Source organism: Apis florea, unplaced genomic scaffold (assembly GCF_048593485.1).
Source record: "Apis florea isolate Af1SG1 unplaced genomic scaffold, ASM4859348v1 contig_2293_pilon, whole genome shotgun sequence".
Taxonomy (NCBI): Eukaryota; Metazoa; Arthropoda; class Insecta; order Hymenoptera; family Apidae; genus Apis; species Apis florea.
In genome coordinates, this window is record NW_028256554.1 from 6,534,793 (window position 1) to 6,554,617 (window position 19,825).

Consider the following 19,825-nt stretch of genomic DNA (forward strand, 5'->3'; position numbering starts at 1 on the left):
GCGTTTTAACAAGCGTTTAACGGATTAACGCTTAAATTTCAACACGTTTTCTGTGTAAAATTTGGTAAAAAATAAAAATGAAACCTTAAGGAGTCTAATATCTGTATTCATCGTACCTTCTCTACCTTCTTCTAAACGATCCAAAACAGTAGTAGCCTGTAAAAACGTATAAAAACAATCGATTATTATCGTTTCAACCCGATCGCTTAATATCATCAAATATACTTATCTTGCATTGTTACTTTAAAACCATTTTACATAATTCTATGACGATTATGTAAAATATTCGTTTCATCTTTACAACGATATTTGATACGTTTTTAAAAAAAAGTCAGAGAAATATAATTTTCATTTCTCTCTTTTTTTTTTTCGATCGGCGTTATTGCAAGGATAGTTGAACAGATCGGGCTCAGTAAAAATATTTATTTCAAACTCAAGCTATACACAGCATGTATACGTAATCGTCCTTATTAGAGCGAGATTTATTGATTTTTAGAAAAATAGCCGTTCTAGGCGTAGCATTCTATCGCGCGAGCATCCTTTTTCTCGTGGATTTCTTTCTTTCTTTTTTTTTTTTTTTTTTACATGATCGAGTGTTATTGCGTTTACACACGGAATAGGAGGAGTGCACATCGCGTTACGTTATATATCTAGGAGGAATTAGCTCTCGCAAATAGAACAAAACGTGTCGTCGAGACATATCACAAAGGGTGTACCAAAACGGGGTTGCGATGAAATTACGATTAAATTCACGATACGCGAGTAGAACGACACCAATACGTTATTAAAATGAAATTCTTCCATTATCTTTCTTCGCGAGCAGGATGTTAAAGCGAAAACCTTTTAACGCGATCAAATCAATCTGATTCTCTCTCTTTGTTTTTTTTTATTTTTTTATTTTTTTTTTATTTTTTTTATTATTAAACCGAATCACCACACATGTATTAAACTATGAAACATTAATTTAGCGTTAATAATTTTAAGGGGAAAAAAAGAAAAAAAAAAAAAAAAAAGAAAAACGAGCAAGCACTTACTTGCTCGCTTTTTGAAATATTCTTCTTAATTTTATTCGATATTTGTCAGTCACCGAGAATGCAACATGATTTTATTCCCTCATCAATTTGAAATTTAACATATTAAAGGATGTTTACACGATTCGTTTGCAATTTTTTTTACAGCCATTATATAGGAAAATCGATCTTTTCTTTTTTTATTATTTTATATATGTACGTATATAATAATAATAATAATAATAATAATAATAACAATAATAATAATAATAATAGTAATAATAATAATAATAATAATAATAATAATAACAATAATAATAATAATAATAATAATAATACGAATTGTATTTTTTTTATCAACAATATGAAACTCTAAAATTAAACTAAAGATTAAATTAAAATGATATATTAAAAGCTTAGAAACCGGTCGAGACCGACTTCCAGACTTTCCACAGGTAAACTGAAAGGAAAATTCAAAAAGGATATACCTATACTCTTCTTGTTTTTTTCTTTCTTAACATAAATTTTCAATTTACAAGGCTGATATTATATTGTACATCTTATTTATCTCTATTCTTACAATTACACGCGATAAGTCTAAAAATAATTATCGTTCGTCTTTAATCTTTCAATCTCAATGGTATACAAAGAAATCTTGGAATTTCAAGATTCGCGTTTTATTAATTGAGTTTTCGATTGAACAAGGAATTATTGCTCTTACTCGTTGTTGAAGCATACATTTTTTTTTTTCTTTCGGAAATTTCAGTCGTAATTTATACGTAAGTATTTTTTTTTTATTACGAAAAAATTTTTATCGTTAATAATATCAATAATATATATTTACCAAGAATAAAAATATATACGTGTAAAAATATACATGACAAAAATTTTGATTTAAAAACTAAGATATTTAAGCACTGTGATACATTTAACAATTGTTACTTCTTTTTTTTAAATTATCATTAATGATCGTGCATAGAATTATCATCCAATAATAATAGGAACTTTGCAAGTATAATATTAAAATCCATGATTGGAATAAGGGAATGATCGATGGATTTGTAAAAAAAAAAAAAAAAAAATATTTTCAATTTTTATCATATTAAAACTACAATATAGATCTTAATATATAATGTCGAAAGAAAATTAAGGAATTAATATGTTACGTTTAATTTTATCGCTATTCCTAATTAATCAATAATATATAGTTATATCGTTCAATAAGATTTGTTCTTCGATCATAAGAAATACTAGAATAATAACGATATCGATTATCAAATTGCTAAGCGATAACACAAAAATTCCCTAAAGACGATATTATATTGTAATAATATTAAATTTCATCGCTTACTCTTAATCTATCCTTCAACGACGAGCAGGCCACAAATCAACACTCTTACGACTCTCTACTAGATTAAAAATTTACCTATCTATCTATCTATCTATCTATCAATCGTCGCGCACCCGATTTACTAATCGAAATTTTTCTCTCATCGAACTCCATTCTCGACGATACGCGAATATCGAAGATTCGAACAACCTTTAACAATCCAAAGACGAAACATCTCGCGGCATCCTTTCTCTCATCGATCGAAATCGGATTTATTTAAGTATCGAAAGTGTCGGAAAACGTCGCCTTCGAAAGATCGAAAGATCGAACGGAACAATTATAATTAATTCTACGCCTCCTCCTCGATCCTCTCCTCGTTCTCGCGCGCGTTTATCTCCTGCACGTAGCCTTCGGTGAACTCTTTCACGATGTCGGCGATCGGCATTACGGGCAACGGTGGATGAGGGCCAGGATGCGTTTTCCTGTGACAGATCAGACCGGGCTTCTGCGTGAACGCCTTGCCACATATGTCGCAGACGAACGGCCTCTTCCCCGTGTGGATGAGCAAATGTTGACGCAACTGAGACCTCCTCGCGAACGGTTTGTTGCATATAAGGCAGGAGTGTGGCTTGCACCCCGTGTGCACCGCCATGTGCCTCTTGAACGAGTCCTTCTTGGTGAACGTTTTGCCACACTCGGCGCACACGATCTTCTCCCTTTTCTCGTGTTGCGTCAACAAATGTTGATCGAGATTCTCCTGCGTCACCATACGCCTCTTGCATATGTGACACTCGTATTTCGGCTTGTAATGCGCCCATTTCTGGTGCACGTAAAGGGAGCCGCTGTTCTGGCACAGTTTCCCGCACACGTCGCAATTGATCGGCTTCTCCTTGTGGTGAAACCGTACGTGATTGGTCAGGTCGCCCTTCACCTTGAACTTCTTCGGGCAAAACTTGCACTGGTGCTCGTAACGGTCGGTGTGCTTCCTGATGAAGTGGGACTGCAACGAGTGCTTCGATCTGCACACGAAGCCGCAAGCCGCGCACGGGAACAGCATGTTGTTGGGCCGTTTCCTCGACCAGGTCTCGTGCTTCCTCTCCAAGTGTGCCGCGAACAGGCTCTTCTTCAACGTCCTGTAATCGCATACAGCGCATATGTACGCCCCGTCCTCCTGTATGCACACCTTCTTCTTGTGCGTCCACGCCACGTGCTTCCTGAACGAGATCGCCGAGCTGAACATCTCCGAGCACACTTTGCACTTGAGAGCGCTGCCCGCCCCCCTCGACACCTTCCTACGTGTCCTCGTGGGGGCCACGTGATTATTCGCCGACTCCAACATCTCCTCCTCCAAGTACTCTATCTGCTCTATCTGATCCTGATCCCCTTGCTCCATCTGCTCCACCACCTGCTCCAACACCTGCTCCTGCTGATCGTTCCCGTACGCCTCCTGCTCCTCCTGCTCCTCCTCCTCCTGCTGATACTCGACCACCTCCTTCGCCTCTTCCACGTCGCTCGACGTCAACTTCTCTATCGTCACCATGCTCCCCTGAACCTTCACCTGATAAAGATCACCGATCGCCTTCGCCTCGTTCTCACCCTCGATGCCGCCGTTCAGTATTATCGGTTTCACGTCGTCCTCCTCCTTCAGATCCCCGCTCCTGTTCAACAGATCCTCCTCCTCGTACAATTTCTCGTCGGTCGAATCGTATTGCAACTCCTCCTCGTCGTACAGGCACTCCACCTTCACGAGATCCTGCTTCTCCTCCTCGTTCCCCGCCTCGTCCACTTGCTCCGGTATATCCTCCTCGGCCAGCGGCGTGTCTCCCTCAGGTACAAACGCGTAGTACGGTTTCCCATCGAATTCCAGGATCTGCCATTTCTTCATCACCACCGATTCCTTGTCGTAGATAAAGATACCGCGCGAGTTGAGGGTGTCGAGCTCGAACCTGAAACATCATCGATCGCCTGCGTTATTAACGGGGTTAACCTGTGCCCACCTTCTTGTTGATCTGCAAACTCTCTCTCAAAAAAAAAAAAAAAAAAAAAAAAAAGCGTTTCGTTCGATCATTTCCTTTTTTTTTTTTTTTTTTTTTTTTTTTAACGGGTTATCATTGACGACGCCCGTCAATGAATCTTTCTCCGAGAGATTTGTTAACCCGATTTGTTAGCACACAGGGAAGGGGGTGAAGAGTGGAGTTAGCGCGGATTGCTGCTCACGATTATTACGATTACAGTAAAGTAAAAAGAGATTGTTGCAGATTGTTGTTTCGCTTAGATGTTGTTACTCGAAGAATTAGTCGTGAAGAATGCGTCGAGAGCGAGAGATTAGGGTGAAGCAGAAGTATCGAGATATATATATACATATATATCTGTTCGTCGTAAATCGAAACGTGTCGTGGGTGAGAAAAAATTGTACTTTATTGTTTTTTTTTTTTTTTTTTTTACGTGGGGAAAATTTTACAGAAAGTCCGTCCATGTTAAAAAAAAAAAAAAATTACGATAAAAAGATCATTGGTTATTTTCACGTAGAAACAATTAGGTGGTCTTAAATCTAAAATGGCGCTTAAATCTAATACATTAAATTCTTTTCCTCTTAAGAATTGCTCCCTAAGAGAACAATTAATATACTCAAAGATCTTGATAACAATTTTTAGAAAATTTCGATAAAATCTCTTTTTGTATAATAATAACAAGTTATTCCATACATTTAAATAAGTTTCGAAAGAACGTCGTTTTGAATCAGTCTTCGGGAAATTTTTCAAGATCGATCGATAGATAGCTCGCGATACGAAAAGACTAATCTTATAATGATATTAAAAAAAAAAAGAAAAAAGAAAAAACAAAAGAAGAAGAAGAAGAAGAAGAAAAAGAAGAAGAAGAAAAGAAAAAAGAAACGATAAGATATTTCTTAAATCTAACGCACAGCGGCGGTGTATGTAAAATGGTTTATTTCTTCATGAATTCTTTCAAGATATGATCGATATGCATCACAGGGAGGGGTGGCAACGTTCCGTGAATCTTTCTGTGACATATGAGGCCAGCCTTCTGGGCGAACGACTTGCCACACACATCGCAAACGTAAATCCTTTCCCCGGTGTGCAGCAACAAATGTTGGCTCAAACTACTGTGCGTGGTGAACGCTCTAGCGCACACGGAACAGCTATAAGGTTTGTCTCCTGTGTGTATCCTCATGTGTTTCCTGAAATCGTGATTCTCGAAGAACGTTTTCCCACATTCCTCGCAAACCGACTTCTCTTTCTTCTCGTGCTGGGTCAACACGTGTTGGTCGAGGTTCTCTTTGGTCACCAATCTTCTGTGGCACACGGGGCACTCGTATTTCGCTTTGTAATGGGCGTGCTTCTGATGCGTGTACAAACTGTGACTGTTTCGACACGTTTTGCCACAAACGTCGCACATGACCGGTGGTTCCCGATGATTCAATCTCATATGGGTGGTCAGATCACCCTTGATCTTGAACTCTTTGCCGCATTGCTCGCAAGAGAACTCGTAATGCTGGGTGTGCTTCCGTACAAAATGAGACCTTAGAGTCTCCTTTCGGGAACAGATCAGGCCGCATATGATGCAGGTGAACTTTCTTTTACCGGTGAATTTACTTTTGCCCGAACCCTCGTGATTTTGAGCCAGATGGGCTATCATTGTTGACCTCTTATTGCAACGAAAGTCACAAATGGTGCAGGACAAAGCTTCCTGTTTCTGAGAGTTTGCTAGTTGCTCCACGAGTTGGGTGTTGCCCTTCGAGGACGCGTCTCTCTTATCTTGATCATCATGCGCAAGCTTGTGTCTTCTTAATAGATATTTCTTCTTAAATTGTTTTTGACAGATGTCACAGGTCGGTAAAATTTTGCACTCGCCCTTTTCGGCTGATCTCGTTTCTCTTTTGATATCTTCAATGCCGCTGGTTTTAACGCTTGGTGATTTTGGGACGAAGTGGTTGAAACGTGACTGGATTTCTCCATTCCTAAAACAGGAGAATAAAAGTTAAAGTTTATTAAGGGTTCTAAAAGGGTTTGTACTTACTTATCATGATCTTACTTACAGCCAAAGGTAATAGTCATGACGAGTTTGACGAGTGAAAAGAGTAAAATTACTACTACCAATAGATTGAGTAATTAATAATTTTATTCTTCGAGAGTGTTAAAGAAGAAGAAAAATTCAATTCGTTTTTATTCGATGGAAATATAGAAAACGATACAAACAACAAGTATGTTATGGATATGACAATATTTGCGATCGATTAAAAAATATTTCTTTAATTTTTACGAATCATCGTCATTTCATATTCTTTTATCAATAAAATAAAATAAAAAAAAAAAAGGAATATCGTATTATCATATTAATTTTCAAGAAATTAAAATCGTTTTAATACTTGTTCGAGATAATCGGAAGATGTGCAATTTATTTTTAACCATATCGTCGATGGTGTAATCAAGTGGCAAAAATCCATAATAAAAGGCAATCGTTTCTCTTTATGGCACTTCAAGGATGCACAATTATTGATTAATCGTTAGAGATGAACTTGTCGCATCCCGAAATAATCGTGAACCGAACTCCCTGAAACATAAAGTACGATTAAACTTAAAATTAGATTATTATTCAAAGTAACGTATATCTCTAAGATTTTTTTTATTACCTACAAATATTTGTAAACGTCTATATTGATATTGATCGTCAAATAAATCATATACTTGTACTTGATACTTACCTGCATTATTTTACATTCATTTCATAATAGAAAAGTATACATCTTTTTATACTTTTCAATTTCAACACTAACCTTCGTTCACTAAATTCGTTTCTGTACACCGTTTCTCACTATATAAAGAATTTGATATGAAGGGATATAGAAAAAGATATAAAAGATATAGAGATATAAAGATTATTCTCAATTTAAATTAATATAATAAAGTGGAAATATTATAATACAATATCTATTCTATTAATTAATTATATTAGACAAATAACGATATATCTTCAATCGCATTGAAAATCATGTCGTTTTATTTCAAATGATCATAGACAATTATACGTAAGAATTTTGGACAATAGTCAAGAAAAATATATGTTATATCTGCCACGAGATTTCGCCTAAAATAAATTTGTAATCTCATCTTGAGTGTACAATATATTTCACGATAGATTTCAAATTCTTGCTGTTCTCCGTTCCTTGAATAAAATTCGAGAAAAAAAAAAAAAAAAAAAAATAGAAAAAAAAAAAAAAAAAACACGTGAACATCGGATCTTACACAAACGGAATCGTACAAAATTACTTTTATTCCTTATATTCGAATATGCGTACGAGATTGAATGAAAACGTGGGCAAAATTGATTGCTTGAAAAAAAAAAAAAAAACCTCAAACTTCGTTCGAATCCGTTAAAAAGTTAAATATTTAAAATTGTGTGGCGTAACGTTGCGCGAACAATGATTTACGCTCTTCGCAATTTTCCATTTCCATCGATGGAAAATTTAACGCAGCCAAGATGAAGAACGCGTTAACAATTAATCGAGGAAGACCGATCCCCGCCTCTTTACATTAATAATAACTTGACAATCGATTTAACAAGTTCAAAATTCAATTAAATTAGCTAATTATAAAATCTTCGATGAAAAGAACACGAAAGGATCCCTCTCCCCTCCGCACGGGAGGAAGAACACCTCTCATCTTCTCCTGTCACGTCACCGACCGTCCAACGTGCACGACGAACACACGCGATTCAGCCGCCCATCATTCTTTCTTCATGAAATCGCTAAGGATATGCTCTATGTGCACGACAGGCAGGGGAGGATGGACTCCTGGATGCGACTTCCGGTGGCAAATCAGGCCAGGCTTCTGCGTGAACGTCTTACCGCAGATATCACAGATATACGGCCGTTTGCCCGTGTGGATGAGCAAGTGTTGCCTGTAAGCCGTTCTACGCGCGAAAGCTTTGCCGCATATGTGGCAATCGTAAGGCCTGTCCCCGGTGTGAGTCATCATATGCTGTTTCAATCGATGATTCTCGGTGAACGACTTCCCACACTCCTCGCACACGAAGCTCTCCCGTCTCTCGTGTTGCAACAAAATATGTTGGTCGAGGTTCTCCTGCGTCACCATTCGCCTCTTGCATATCTCGCACTCGTACTTTGGTTTGAAATGCGCCCACTTCTGGTGCACGTACAGGGAATTGCTGTTCGAGCACGTCTTCCCGCACACGTCGCACACGATCGGGCCCTCCTTGTGCTTGAATCGCACGTGAAGCCTCATGTCGCCCTTCACCTTGAACTTCTTCCCGCAATACTCGCAGTCGTACTTGTACTCCGACGCGTGTTTCCGCTCCAAGTGTTCCTTCAATCTGCGCCGATTCTGACACTTGAACTCGCACACGTCGCACGAGTACTCCTCCGGCTCGCTCGTGTACCTGTAACTGCTTTTCCTCCTCCCTATACGTTTCGTCGAGTGTTTCCTGCTGATGTGGGAATGAAGGGTGGACTTGTTGGTGCTCTCGTAGTTGCAGTAGTTGCACGCATAGGTCAGACTCTCGGAATCTTTCACCTCCTCCTCCTCCTCCGTCTTGTGCTCCAGAGCCACGTGCATCTTGAACGCGACCAGGCTACGGCATATCTTGAAACAGACTTTGCACTTGTATCGCTGTGCCTGCTCGTGGACCGCGTTCCTGTGCCGTTTCAACATCTGCATCACCGGGAAGCAGATGTTGCACTCCTCGCAGGCGTATCCTTTCGCGTCGTCGTAATTGTCCTCGTTCGACGACGAAACCTCGTCCATGTCCTCCTTCTTTATTTTGACAGGGCACAGATCGCTGTCGACCGTTTCCTCCTCGGCCGGAATCACGAATGTCTCCTCCCCCTCGCTGTTCTTCGGACTATTATCGTCCGTCGACTTCGTTCTCTCCCGTTCGGCGAGCTTTGGCGTTTGACTCGTTGGAAGGAAGGCATAGTAGAGGCAACCTTCTACGTCGACAATTTGCCAAGGCTGCATTGGAATCGATTCCTTGCCGTATATAAAACGTCCATCCCCGTTTAGAATCCTGAAAAGTAGAGAATGGTCAGTTAGGCGGTTCGAGGACAGTTGCGATTATTCTGTGCGTCGCCTGCATTCTTTTCACTTTTTTCTTTAAATCTATATCGCGAAATTTTTCTATTCGTAATCTGACTAGGATCACGCGAGGAATCTAGGGTGAAGTTTCCACATGAATCAAGGACAATAATAGTATATCAGACTTACAATTGCAGACAAATTGTCCAATTTTTCTGTGTGTAAGTAAGTAAAATTGTAAATAACAGGATATTATTAGTGAAACAAAATTATAGGAGTTTTTTCTGCATCGTCAATGAAACATTTCGCTGTGAATGAAATTATAATGAAGATTAGAAGATCGTAAATCCTATTATACGTAAAACAAAATTTTCAATTCAATGTTGGATATATTACATAAAAAAGATCTTGTAATGCGTTTTACAGATAGTTATATACATCTGGAGTGTTGTAAATGAGCGAAATTGTTCGAGAACAATTATTATTATTCTAACGTAGAAATGGAAATAAGAGAATCACATATACTTTTATAAATAATTTAAGATATGCAATTTTAAGATTCGAAACAATTATTTCAACGCTTTTGCCACTCTATGTCACTGACAAAATCCGAGAGATGAAATTCAGCTTGTTCATACTTAATACTTTGTTTATTGGGAACGAATTGCGTAAAAATTCAAAGATGATAGAATTGAAGCACGATTAAAGAAAAAAATTTCTTTTCTCATCTCTTCTACATTCTCAGCAACATACAGTACCCCTTTACACATAAATTGTATATCTCCATAGCGAGGTTTTAATAAAGCTAATAAACTATAAAAATAACACAGACGATAATCTGTATACCCCTATTTTAATATCTTAAAAGTATCTTGATAAACCTTTACATAGTCCGTAAACCGCTAACAATCAAGATAAATCAAAAAAAAAAAAAAAAAAAAAAAAAAAAGCACTGATTGCACAAGACCGTTCAAATCACATTTTCACGGTAATAAACGATCGTCCACGTCCATTAATTATATTTGTAACAATCTCAGTTATTCATTACTTCGTTCAGTATGTGATCGATCAACACTCTAGGAAGCGGAGGATGCGAGCCAGGATGCGACTTCCTGTGACTGATCAATCCAGGCTTCTGCGTGAACGCCTTGCCGCAAATGTCGCACACGTAAGGCCTGATCCCAGTATGAATTAACAAGTGTTGTTTCAACGCTGTTCTACGCGCGAACGATTTGTTGCATATAGTGCAGGTGTACGGTTTGTCGCCAGTGTGGATCCTCATGTGGACTTTCAGCCTACTGTTCCTGGAGAACGTTTTCCCGCACTCCTCGCAAACCACGTTCTCCCTCTTCTCGTGCTGCCTGATCATGTGCTCGTTCAAATTTTCCTGAGTGACCATCCTCCTCTTGCACACCTGGCACTCGTATTTAGCCTTGTAATGGGCGAATTTCTGGTGCACGTACAACGAGTTGCTGTTCAGACACGTTTTCCCGCAAACGTCGCAGATAACCGGTTGTTCCTTATGGCTGAAACGTATGTGGTTGGTCAGGTCGCCTTTCACCTTGAACTTCTTGCCACAAGTCTCGCACGAGAACTTGAAATCATCCGTATGCTTTCTGGCCACGTGCACTTTCAACTCATATTTGTTCTTGTTCTTGTAGTCGCACTGGTTGCAGTAGAATAACTGCGGCTGACCGTCGGACGAGCACGATTTCGGCACTTTGTGCTTCCTTTTTATGTGCGAGTACAAAGACGACTTTTTGTTGGTCTTGAATATGCATTCGTTGCAAGAGTACACGTCGCTTATCTCCATGATTTTATGTTGCCGTTTGTGCGAGTACAACGTGCTCTTCTTCGAACACTTGAAGTCGCAGAGATTGCACTGTTCCTCGACAGCCTTCTTAGCCTGTTTCTTTGCCGTTCGAGTGCCGATTGAAGGTTCGCTTTTACATTCGAGCTCGGACGGTGTGCTCGAACCATCTTTATCCTCCGGACAGGTCTCCCTCGATTCCTCCTTAATCGAAGTTTGTTCATCGTTGCACTTGACCTTGCACCTCTTCCTCGAGCTGCTTTCTTCGGTATTCAACTTCTGATGATTCTGCGCTACGTGAGATACCATGGTGCTGCTCCTTTTGCACGAGAAACTGCAACTGTTGCACGTGAAGTAACTCGTCTTCCTGTCTCTATGCCCCTCCATGTGTTTATTCAGGATAGATCGACTGTCGCATTTCCTATTACAAATAACGCACAAGACTTTGCTCGAATCTTCCTTCACCGAACCTTCCAGCCTCCCGTGCTTCTTTCTCACGTGAACAGCCAGCGAACACCTCTCGCCACAACTGAAGTCGCAAGACGTACAATCGTATCTTCGTTTCCTCGACGATCTCTTACCCGAACTTGTCGTCTTCAACCGATGACCGTTGCTCGAACGTCGCTTTCCACGAAGCCGGGAGAGGCTCGAGTTGTGAGAGATCTTGTGTCTGTTCAACATGCTCTCCACGGGAAACTTCATACCGCACTTGTCGCAGGTGTAAAAGTCGATGGCTACCTCGCACAAGTGGACGCAACCATCTACGTAACGTCGATTCGTGTCCTTGTTCTCCTCGTCCTCCGTTTTGACGAGCGTGGAAGAAACGTGCGAGTCTTCCTCGGGTCTCTTGGCGTCGTTCAACGCAGGCATCAACGAATAGTGCAATTTACCATTGGAATCGACGTGCTGCCAAAGCTGCATGGGCGTCGAGTCCTTGCCAACGATGAATCGACCGGAGGAATCCGTGGTGAGGATCCTCTTGCCGCAGACACCTCCCCTAAAACACGATCGAAAGGGAATGATTACTTTCGAAATACGGCTTTCCTTCCCGTATTTGTTACACAAGCGTTACTTACTGCTGCGATCTAAGTCGTCTTTCTATGCGTTTGTGTCTAAATAGAAGTTTGTGATGTTTGTGAGATACGCGAAGTGTGGGTGATTTGGAATGAGTTTTCTTTCTTTCTTTTTTTTTTTATTCTGCACTATTAGTCTTGTTTGGAATTACATTGCTGCTTTATTTATTGCTACCTTCGTGTTTGTAAGTTGTTATTAGAATGTTTAAAATAGAATTTGTATAAGGATTAATAAAATTAAAAAAAAAAAGAAAAAATTTGCAGAAATATGCGAAAAAATGATCGGGCGAGATAAATAAATATAAAAATAGTTACATAGTCGCATTTACAGAATGAAGCTTATATACAGATTATTTTGAAAATATTCCTCATGTTTTATGAACTTTAATCTATACATACAAGACTGTTTTACAGTCTTCTATATAGTTAATATTAATTATTCTTTTACATTTTTTTAAGATTTAAAAATATTACATTGTTCTGTTATTATAATTTATCACGCACTTTACGTTTCTCAGATCTTAGATCGATTTATATATATATATATAGCATAAGTTCCTTCAAAACATAGATTAAAATGGTACAAGATATTTAAAACATAGACAGATACAAGTACAAAAGCTTATTAGAGATAAACTTATTGCGAAATCTAATAAAATATATTATTATGTTACAAAGAAATCTCTGATTGGAAGTCAGCAACGGTATTAGCTCCCAATTCGACGACACTTTTTCTCTTCCCAAGAGGCACAGGAGGCGAGGACAGATGAGCATCAGGATGCTTTCTTCGATGCTCTATCATGTAATATCTCCTCTTAAAAGATTGTCCACAGAGATCACAAATATGCGGCCTTTCCGCAGAATGGGTCAATAGATGAGTATTCCTCATATGAGACGTTCTGAAGTTCTTCTTGCAGATGTTACACGTGTACGGTTTCACACCTGTGTGAGTAGTCGTGTGCGTCGCCAGATACCTCTTCGAGGCGAACACCTTTCCACACTCTTTGCATTCGTACGTTCTACTGTGTTGTTGCATGTGATTGTCCAAATTCTCTTGCGTCAACAGCCTCTTGTTGCAAACGTTACATTGGAACTTGTACTCGTTCAGATGCGCCACCTTTCTGTGCTTGTACAACGAATAATTGCTCGTGTAAAATTTTCCACAGATGTCGCACATGTGCTGAGAATTGCTGTGCGTCCCGATATGAAACTTCAAATCCCACTCCATCTTGAAACGTTTTCCACAATGTTCACAGGCGAATTTGTAATCATCGGTATGCCTTCTGATGTAGTGAGACTTGAGATTGTTCTTTGTTTTCGTGCGGTAATCGCACTTGTCGCAGCAATGCAACAAACTGGAATCGATATCTTGATGGACCAACCGATGGGCCTTCAAGTCGCAATTATACTTGAACGTTTTGTCGCAAGTTGAACACTTGAACGGTCGATGGAAGCTGTGTTTGCTGGTAATATGGCGGAGGATCTTGCTCTTCTGTTCGAAAGTGGTTTGGCAAATGTCGCAGGTATACGTGCCATCGTGGAGTTTTTTGTACAAATGATCCTGCTGCGAACAATTCTCGTTATTTTTCAATTTTTCCGAACAATTGTTTGCTCTTTTCTCCTCCTTTATTTTCCCTTGTTTGAAATTTGTACAATTGGCGGGAATATTTTTCGTTTCAATGCGACTAGAAGAGTTGTTCAAACGCCTGTTGCTTCTGCGTTTTCGATTTTTCGATGCTCGGAACAGGATTCTTCTTTGTAGGATGCTTGACGATTTGTACGAGGATTTTAATTGGTTTCTCGTTTGATTACCAGCGATGGCTTTGCTCTTCGATGTTAAACGCTGCGTTGATTTCCTAAAACATGAATGAAATTAGTCAGTAAGATTTAAGACATCTACGAAAGTCTGGATAAAAAGACGATATAGAGCATTTATTTTCTTCTCTTGTATTCTAATGGAAGTTAAATGATTGTAGGATTATGTACAAGTTATTGAATTTGTATTCCATTTACAATTGGTAAAACATTTCATGTTAGTATCTCATTAAGAAATAAGTTATTAATTTCCTTACCTAATATAAAAAATTTAACATAACAAATTATAAATATTACAAAAATGATTAGAATAAATATTTAAAGATGGTCGTATATTCATATATATATAACTTAATCGTATTTGTTATTTACAAAAGCTTGATTAGAAAATTTAAATTTTATTGTAGATTTTAAATAAAATCTTCGAAAAACTTTTATTAATTGATGATGAAACACAATAAAACTTGAATGACTAACAAACAGAAATATCATCAACATTTTTATCATCTTATATCGATATATATAGTAATATTGATATCATAGATAAAAAAATTTAGTGCCTAGTAAATATAATTATTTATTATTAAATATTATCATATTTTATTAAAAAAAAAATCCAATTTTTATCGTATTATCACATACATTCTGTTTTTGTAATCGCCATGTTTATTCACTTTACGTTGAAAATAAAAAATAATTTTTATTGATTAAAATAATCTATGTACTATGTAGCAATATTTTTTTTATCATTATTCATTACTGATATAGATATAGTAAAGGATTTATAATAATCAAATGTTTTTTTTTTCGTGAATATATAGAACGCAGGTGATTCTTGATGAAATCTTTCTTTGAAAATTCATAATAATTTCTTTTTAACGTTAAATGTTAATTAATTAGAAAATTTTCAAATAACTACATGCTTAATCCATTTATTGTTATTACACAAAATAATATTTTCACATTAGAAATATTAGAATAAAACGAAGAAGAAAAACAATTAGAAAGACTCATAAAAGAAAAACTCACCTGAAAGAAGTAAGAAGTAAACTTTTAAATTTTATATTTGAATATATTAGAATTCTATTCTTCAGAATATTTATCACCATTATCACTGTTATTTTTTTAACTTTTAATTTTCATCCAAATGTTGTTCAGTTCTAAATATTTGTCAAAGATTAATATTTTTAAAAACATTGATGCAAAAATTATGCAATATGTATATGTATGCAATTACAATACTTACATAGGACACTGCATATCATTTTCAAATTACCATAACATTGTAATTCTTATGTTAATAATACAAAAAAATTTATAAGATATAATAATAATATATTATATATATTACTTTAATAAAAACGATAAATACTTACTATCGTTTATTTTGTACTTACAATAAATCCCTGATCGCGTATACCTACAACTATTACAAATATTTCTTCTTTCGCTTAATCTACAACGAGTATTAATCAAACTTTCATTATTACATCAATAATATTCAATATTTTCAACAGAAGAAAATAAAATCCTCTGATATTCTTATTTTTATGAATCCAACTTATATAATGATCTATTTATATACAATGTTAAAGGCCTCTTAAATTAATATAATATAATTAATATAACTCAGCAAATATCGCTGCATATGTTTACGAAGCAATTTCCAAGATCTCAACCGCCATTTGCACTGGATGCACTTGAACACCGCTTTCACCTCAATCTTCGATTTCCTCGAAGATGGTGCTTTGATTAATATCTTCCTATTTGATGCGATCGCGTCGTGATTTACTTTTAATCCGTTCGCAATGTATACAGCAAGCGCTTCTGCGATTCTTGGTCTGATATATATAAAGAAAATACTCGTTCTGATACGTCTTCTCACATTCATAAGGGCATGGTATTATCACGTGTTTCATTTGATGCTTGGTCAAATCAGTGTTCAATTTGAACATCTTAGGACATCTTGGAACATTTATAACATTTGTAACACTTGCTGTGCATCCTGACGTTTCAGACTGTTGCTCCTCTTCGACATGAATTCACGATCCATCTTTCCACTGTTGTCGTCATGTCAACGAATCCTTTCTTCTGAATATCTTGAAACAGTAATTGCACCTAAAAAACTCTGTTCGTTGAGAATAACTCGTTGAGCTTTGTTGAGAATAATTTTTTAAGGCTCCTCGAGAATGAGAACCTCTTTTGAGATTCATTGTTGCAATATTGTTGTTCCAATCGCTATGTCAAGTTTAAAGATATTTGAACAGAAAGACATGGAGGCTTCGATATCGAAGGCTTCTCGTTTATCTGTGTTATTCTTGTGATTGAGATTCGATAAATTGTTGTTCAGATGTTTCTTCTTCTACTTCAGTCTTGATGCAAATGTTTGTCGCGATAGAATCCTCTTCCGGTTGCTTTTACACTGATTCCTCGACAGGCAGGAGAAAGTATTTATCGACCTTTTGGCTACCACTAGGCAAGTTTGTACAAGAGGATCGCGTGGTAACGGCCTAAAAATAGAAAAGAACTATGTTAATCGGAGGAAAAATATCGCGGTAATTTAATTATTTCGTGGAGAACGTACGGAGTATCGATATCAGCTAGGAGAGAAATTAACGAACGTCTTTTCTTCTTATGGAGAGTCTTGTCTTAGCCGCTGAAAATTGTTAGAGTTTTTGTTTTTTTTTACTGAAAAGAAATTAAGAAAACGATTAAAACAATTAGATCTATAATTATATATTAAAGATACCTGTTGTAAGTAATTACAATTATTGGTTTAGTCTTTATTACATACGACAGACATGAAATGTAAAATTAAAATTATAAATATGAAAGAAATGAAGTTGAAAGTTTTGATATGTATTGGCGATTAATTTTTTTTTTTCTTTCTCCACTAGAAAGAAAAATAACGAATTAGTAACAAAACAAGCTAATAATAATAAGAAGAATTAATTTAAAAAAATTATTTTTCTATGCATTATTTCTTAATAATACAATTCGTAAAAATTATTTTACATAATATTCTTTTTTTTCAAATTTACAAGTAATATAAATTTTTTTTCGTAAGAATAAATCAATATGTATATTACATATTTTCACGTTACATTTATGCTCATATAAAAGTTATTTTTACGTGCATTTTGTCGATACAAAATTTGACTTTTTTCTCTCTCTCTCTTTTTTAAAGTTTCAATATGATATATTAGTAGCTATGATATATTAGCTATGATTTTTACATGCTCGTTAATTTTTATTTGATTGAAACTTTATATCAAGTTTTCAAAAAGATTTCGTCATTTACATCATTTCATATATTACAATCGTTCTATTCTATATAATACAATATATTAGTTCGTTAAACGAATCGAAAAACAAAGAATATCAAACGTGAATATCAATAATTTAAATATCGAATTTTTAAACAAATTCATTTAAAAAAAATTAACAATTAATTAAAATATTAACATTTCTACCGTCACAAAGCGTATGGGTAAATGATTTTAAAAATTTTCCAAGCGAAATGATTAATTTTTTTTTTAAGGAAACAATATTTCAAGACTGTACAAAAATATCACGTTTATTTCGCTTGAATCGACGCGCACAACGTTGGATTAAAACAAGCTGTTTAAATTGAAAAATTACGCTTACAATTTCTTCCAACTGAGATGTTAATGTTAGAAGCAAACAATATGACACTTCATAAGTGAAAAACAGAAAAACAGGGAAAAATATATGAACACAATATGTACAATTCATCGTAATTACGGATCAATGATTTCTTCGATCAATAGAAAAAGAATAATTTAAATATCTTGTATAAAATGATCCGAAATTCCTAGAAAAACATTCTATTATACAACTCGTTACAATTTAATCGATAATAATAACAATAGTAAATTCGTTGTGTATCTAAAAAAAAAAAAATCCAAGATTATCTTGCAACGTATCCACAAACGTTGTTCAAACGTTACTCCAAATGTTCACCACATCCAGTCAAATTTATTTTTTTCTCTTAGGATTAAAAAAAAAAAGGAGAACTTACGTATCACGTAGACTGATGGAACACGACGCAGTCTGTCGATCTAATACTTGTACACCGATCCCACAAAAAAACTTCTTATCTTAACCTTCCTCAAAATTGAACGACCTAATGGAACATAATTAATTTCACAGGAAAAGCGGTTCAAACTAGAAAGAGATTTCACTCGAACAAATTGTTAACAACCGTTCGAAAAATCGATGCTCCCGCTCACCATACTTTTCACATTCTAACTTTACATTGAACAGAGAGGAGAAAAAGAAAAAAAGAGAAAATGAAAGAAAAAAAAAAAAAGAAAAAAGAAAAGAGAATGTACATTGTCCACCTGATTTTGTGCATTTACTTGCTGCTCTTGTTCACGATTATTTTGTCCTGTACACCGTGAAGCAGGTTCGTTATTTTAATCGGCGGGGGCGGCGGATGCACCCCGGGATGCTTCCTGCGATGCAGCATCATGGGCGACCTCTGCGTGAAGCTCTGCCCACAGATGTCGCAAACGTAAGGCCGTTCACCGACGTGCGTCAACAGATGGATCTTCTGCGAGCTCAGACACCCGAACGTCTTCCCGCAAATCGCGCACAAGTAAGATTTCTCCCCGGAGTGAGTCCTCAGATGCTTGGTGAGGCCGTATTTGCTCTTGAACTCCATACCGCATTGCTCGCAAACGTATTTGATCTTGTGCAGTTCCATGTGACTGTCCAGATTCTTCTGCGTCTTGAACTTCTTCTTGCACGTCTGACACTGAAACTTCTTCACCTTCGTCTTGTGCTTGTAATGTTTGTGGAAGTAGAGGGAGCTCTTGCTCGGGTAAGAGGAGCCACATATGTCGCAGACGCAAGACTCCGTGTCGTGATCCTTCACGTGAGTCGTGTAATCCGACTGCACCTTGAACATCTTCCCGCATTGCTCGCACTTGTAATTGTAATCCTCCGTGTGTTTTCTGATGTAATGGATCTTGAGGTAGGGTTTGGTGCGCGCTTTGAAGTCGCACAGACTGCACGCGTGCAAATTGACAGGTTCGTCGTGAACCTCCATGTGCCTGGACAGGTGGGCCGTCGTTTTGAACCCTTTCGAGCAAATCGCGCATTTGTGGGGCCTCGAGTTGCTGTGCTTGAACATGTGCCTGGTGTGCTTGCTCTTACGGTCGAACGTGGCGTAACAGATCTCGCAGGTGTGCACCTTCTTCTTTGTTGCAACTTGTTTGCTCGATTTGCTCCTCTCCTGCTCTTGCCTCTGTTTCCGGAAGTCCAAGGGTGCGTCGTCGAGCTCGTCGAATGGATCGTCGGTGCTCGCGCTATCCTTCGTTTTCTCTTCCAATTCGTTGTTGTTCGTTTTCGCCGACTCGGCGTCGTCTTTCGACGATTGGGCGTTCGTCTCTCCGTTGGGATTCGGTTCCTTCATCATGAACACGCTCAGCGACGTTGGTATCCGAAAGTAATTATCTTCTAGCTTTACTATCAGAAAAGTTGGAGCGAGTGGGTCTAGCGCATTGTACCTAAAAAACCACAAAGCTAGTCAGTCGATTACGATTTTTTGGGATCAGGTGTGTGAGAGGATAAGGTGATTTGTCTTTTCTTTTTTTTTTATTTTTTTTATTTTTCTTTCTTTCTTTCTTTCTTTCTTTTTTTTTTTTTTTTTATTTTTTTGACTTTGCTAAACATGAGAGAGCATGCAGCTGGAATATGTTTAAAATTAT

General features: G+C 37.1%; 1 protein-coding gene across 15 annotated transcripts in view; it reads right to left on the reverse strand.

Moving 5' to 3' along the window:
* The window catches only part of LOC100866500 (uncharacterized), a 64,166-nt gene that overhangs the window by 8,667 nt on the left and 35,674 nt on the right, over nt 1-19,825 (reverse strand). Inside the window, exons 1-3 of one of the 15 annotated variants that reach the window (XM_086903993.1) lie at nt 12,279-12,942; nt 10,441-12,199; nt 9,076-9,384 (exon numbers count right to left, since the gene is read on the reverse strand). The exons of 6 other annotated variants lie outside the window; for them this stretch is intronic. In XM_086903993.1, coding sequence (XP_086760119.1) covers nt 9,223-9,384; nt 10,441-12,123 — 1,845 coding nt within the window. In that variant the 5' untranslated portion in view covers nt 12,124-12,199; nt 12,279-12,942 and the 3' untranslated portion in view covers nt 9,076-9,222. Of the gene's footprint in view, nt 1-408; nt 4,287-5,263; nt 6,320-7,331; nt 9,385-9,761; nt 12,200-12,278; nt 14,132-16,858; nt 19,625-19,825 lie in introns of those variants that run through there. 8 more of the 15 variants (XM_086904000.1, XM_086903974.1, XM_086903978.1 and 5 more) reach the window with 8 other exon arrangements.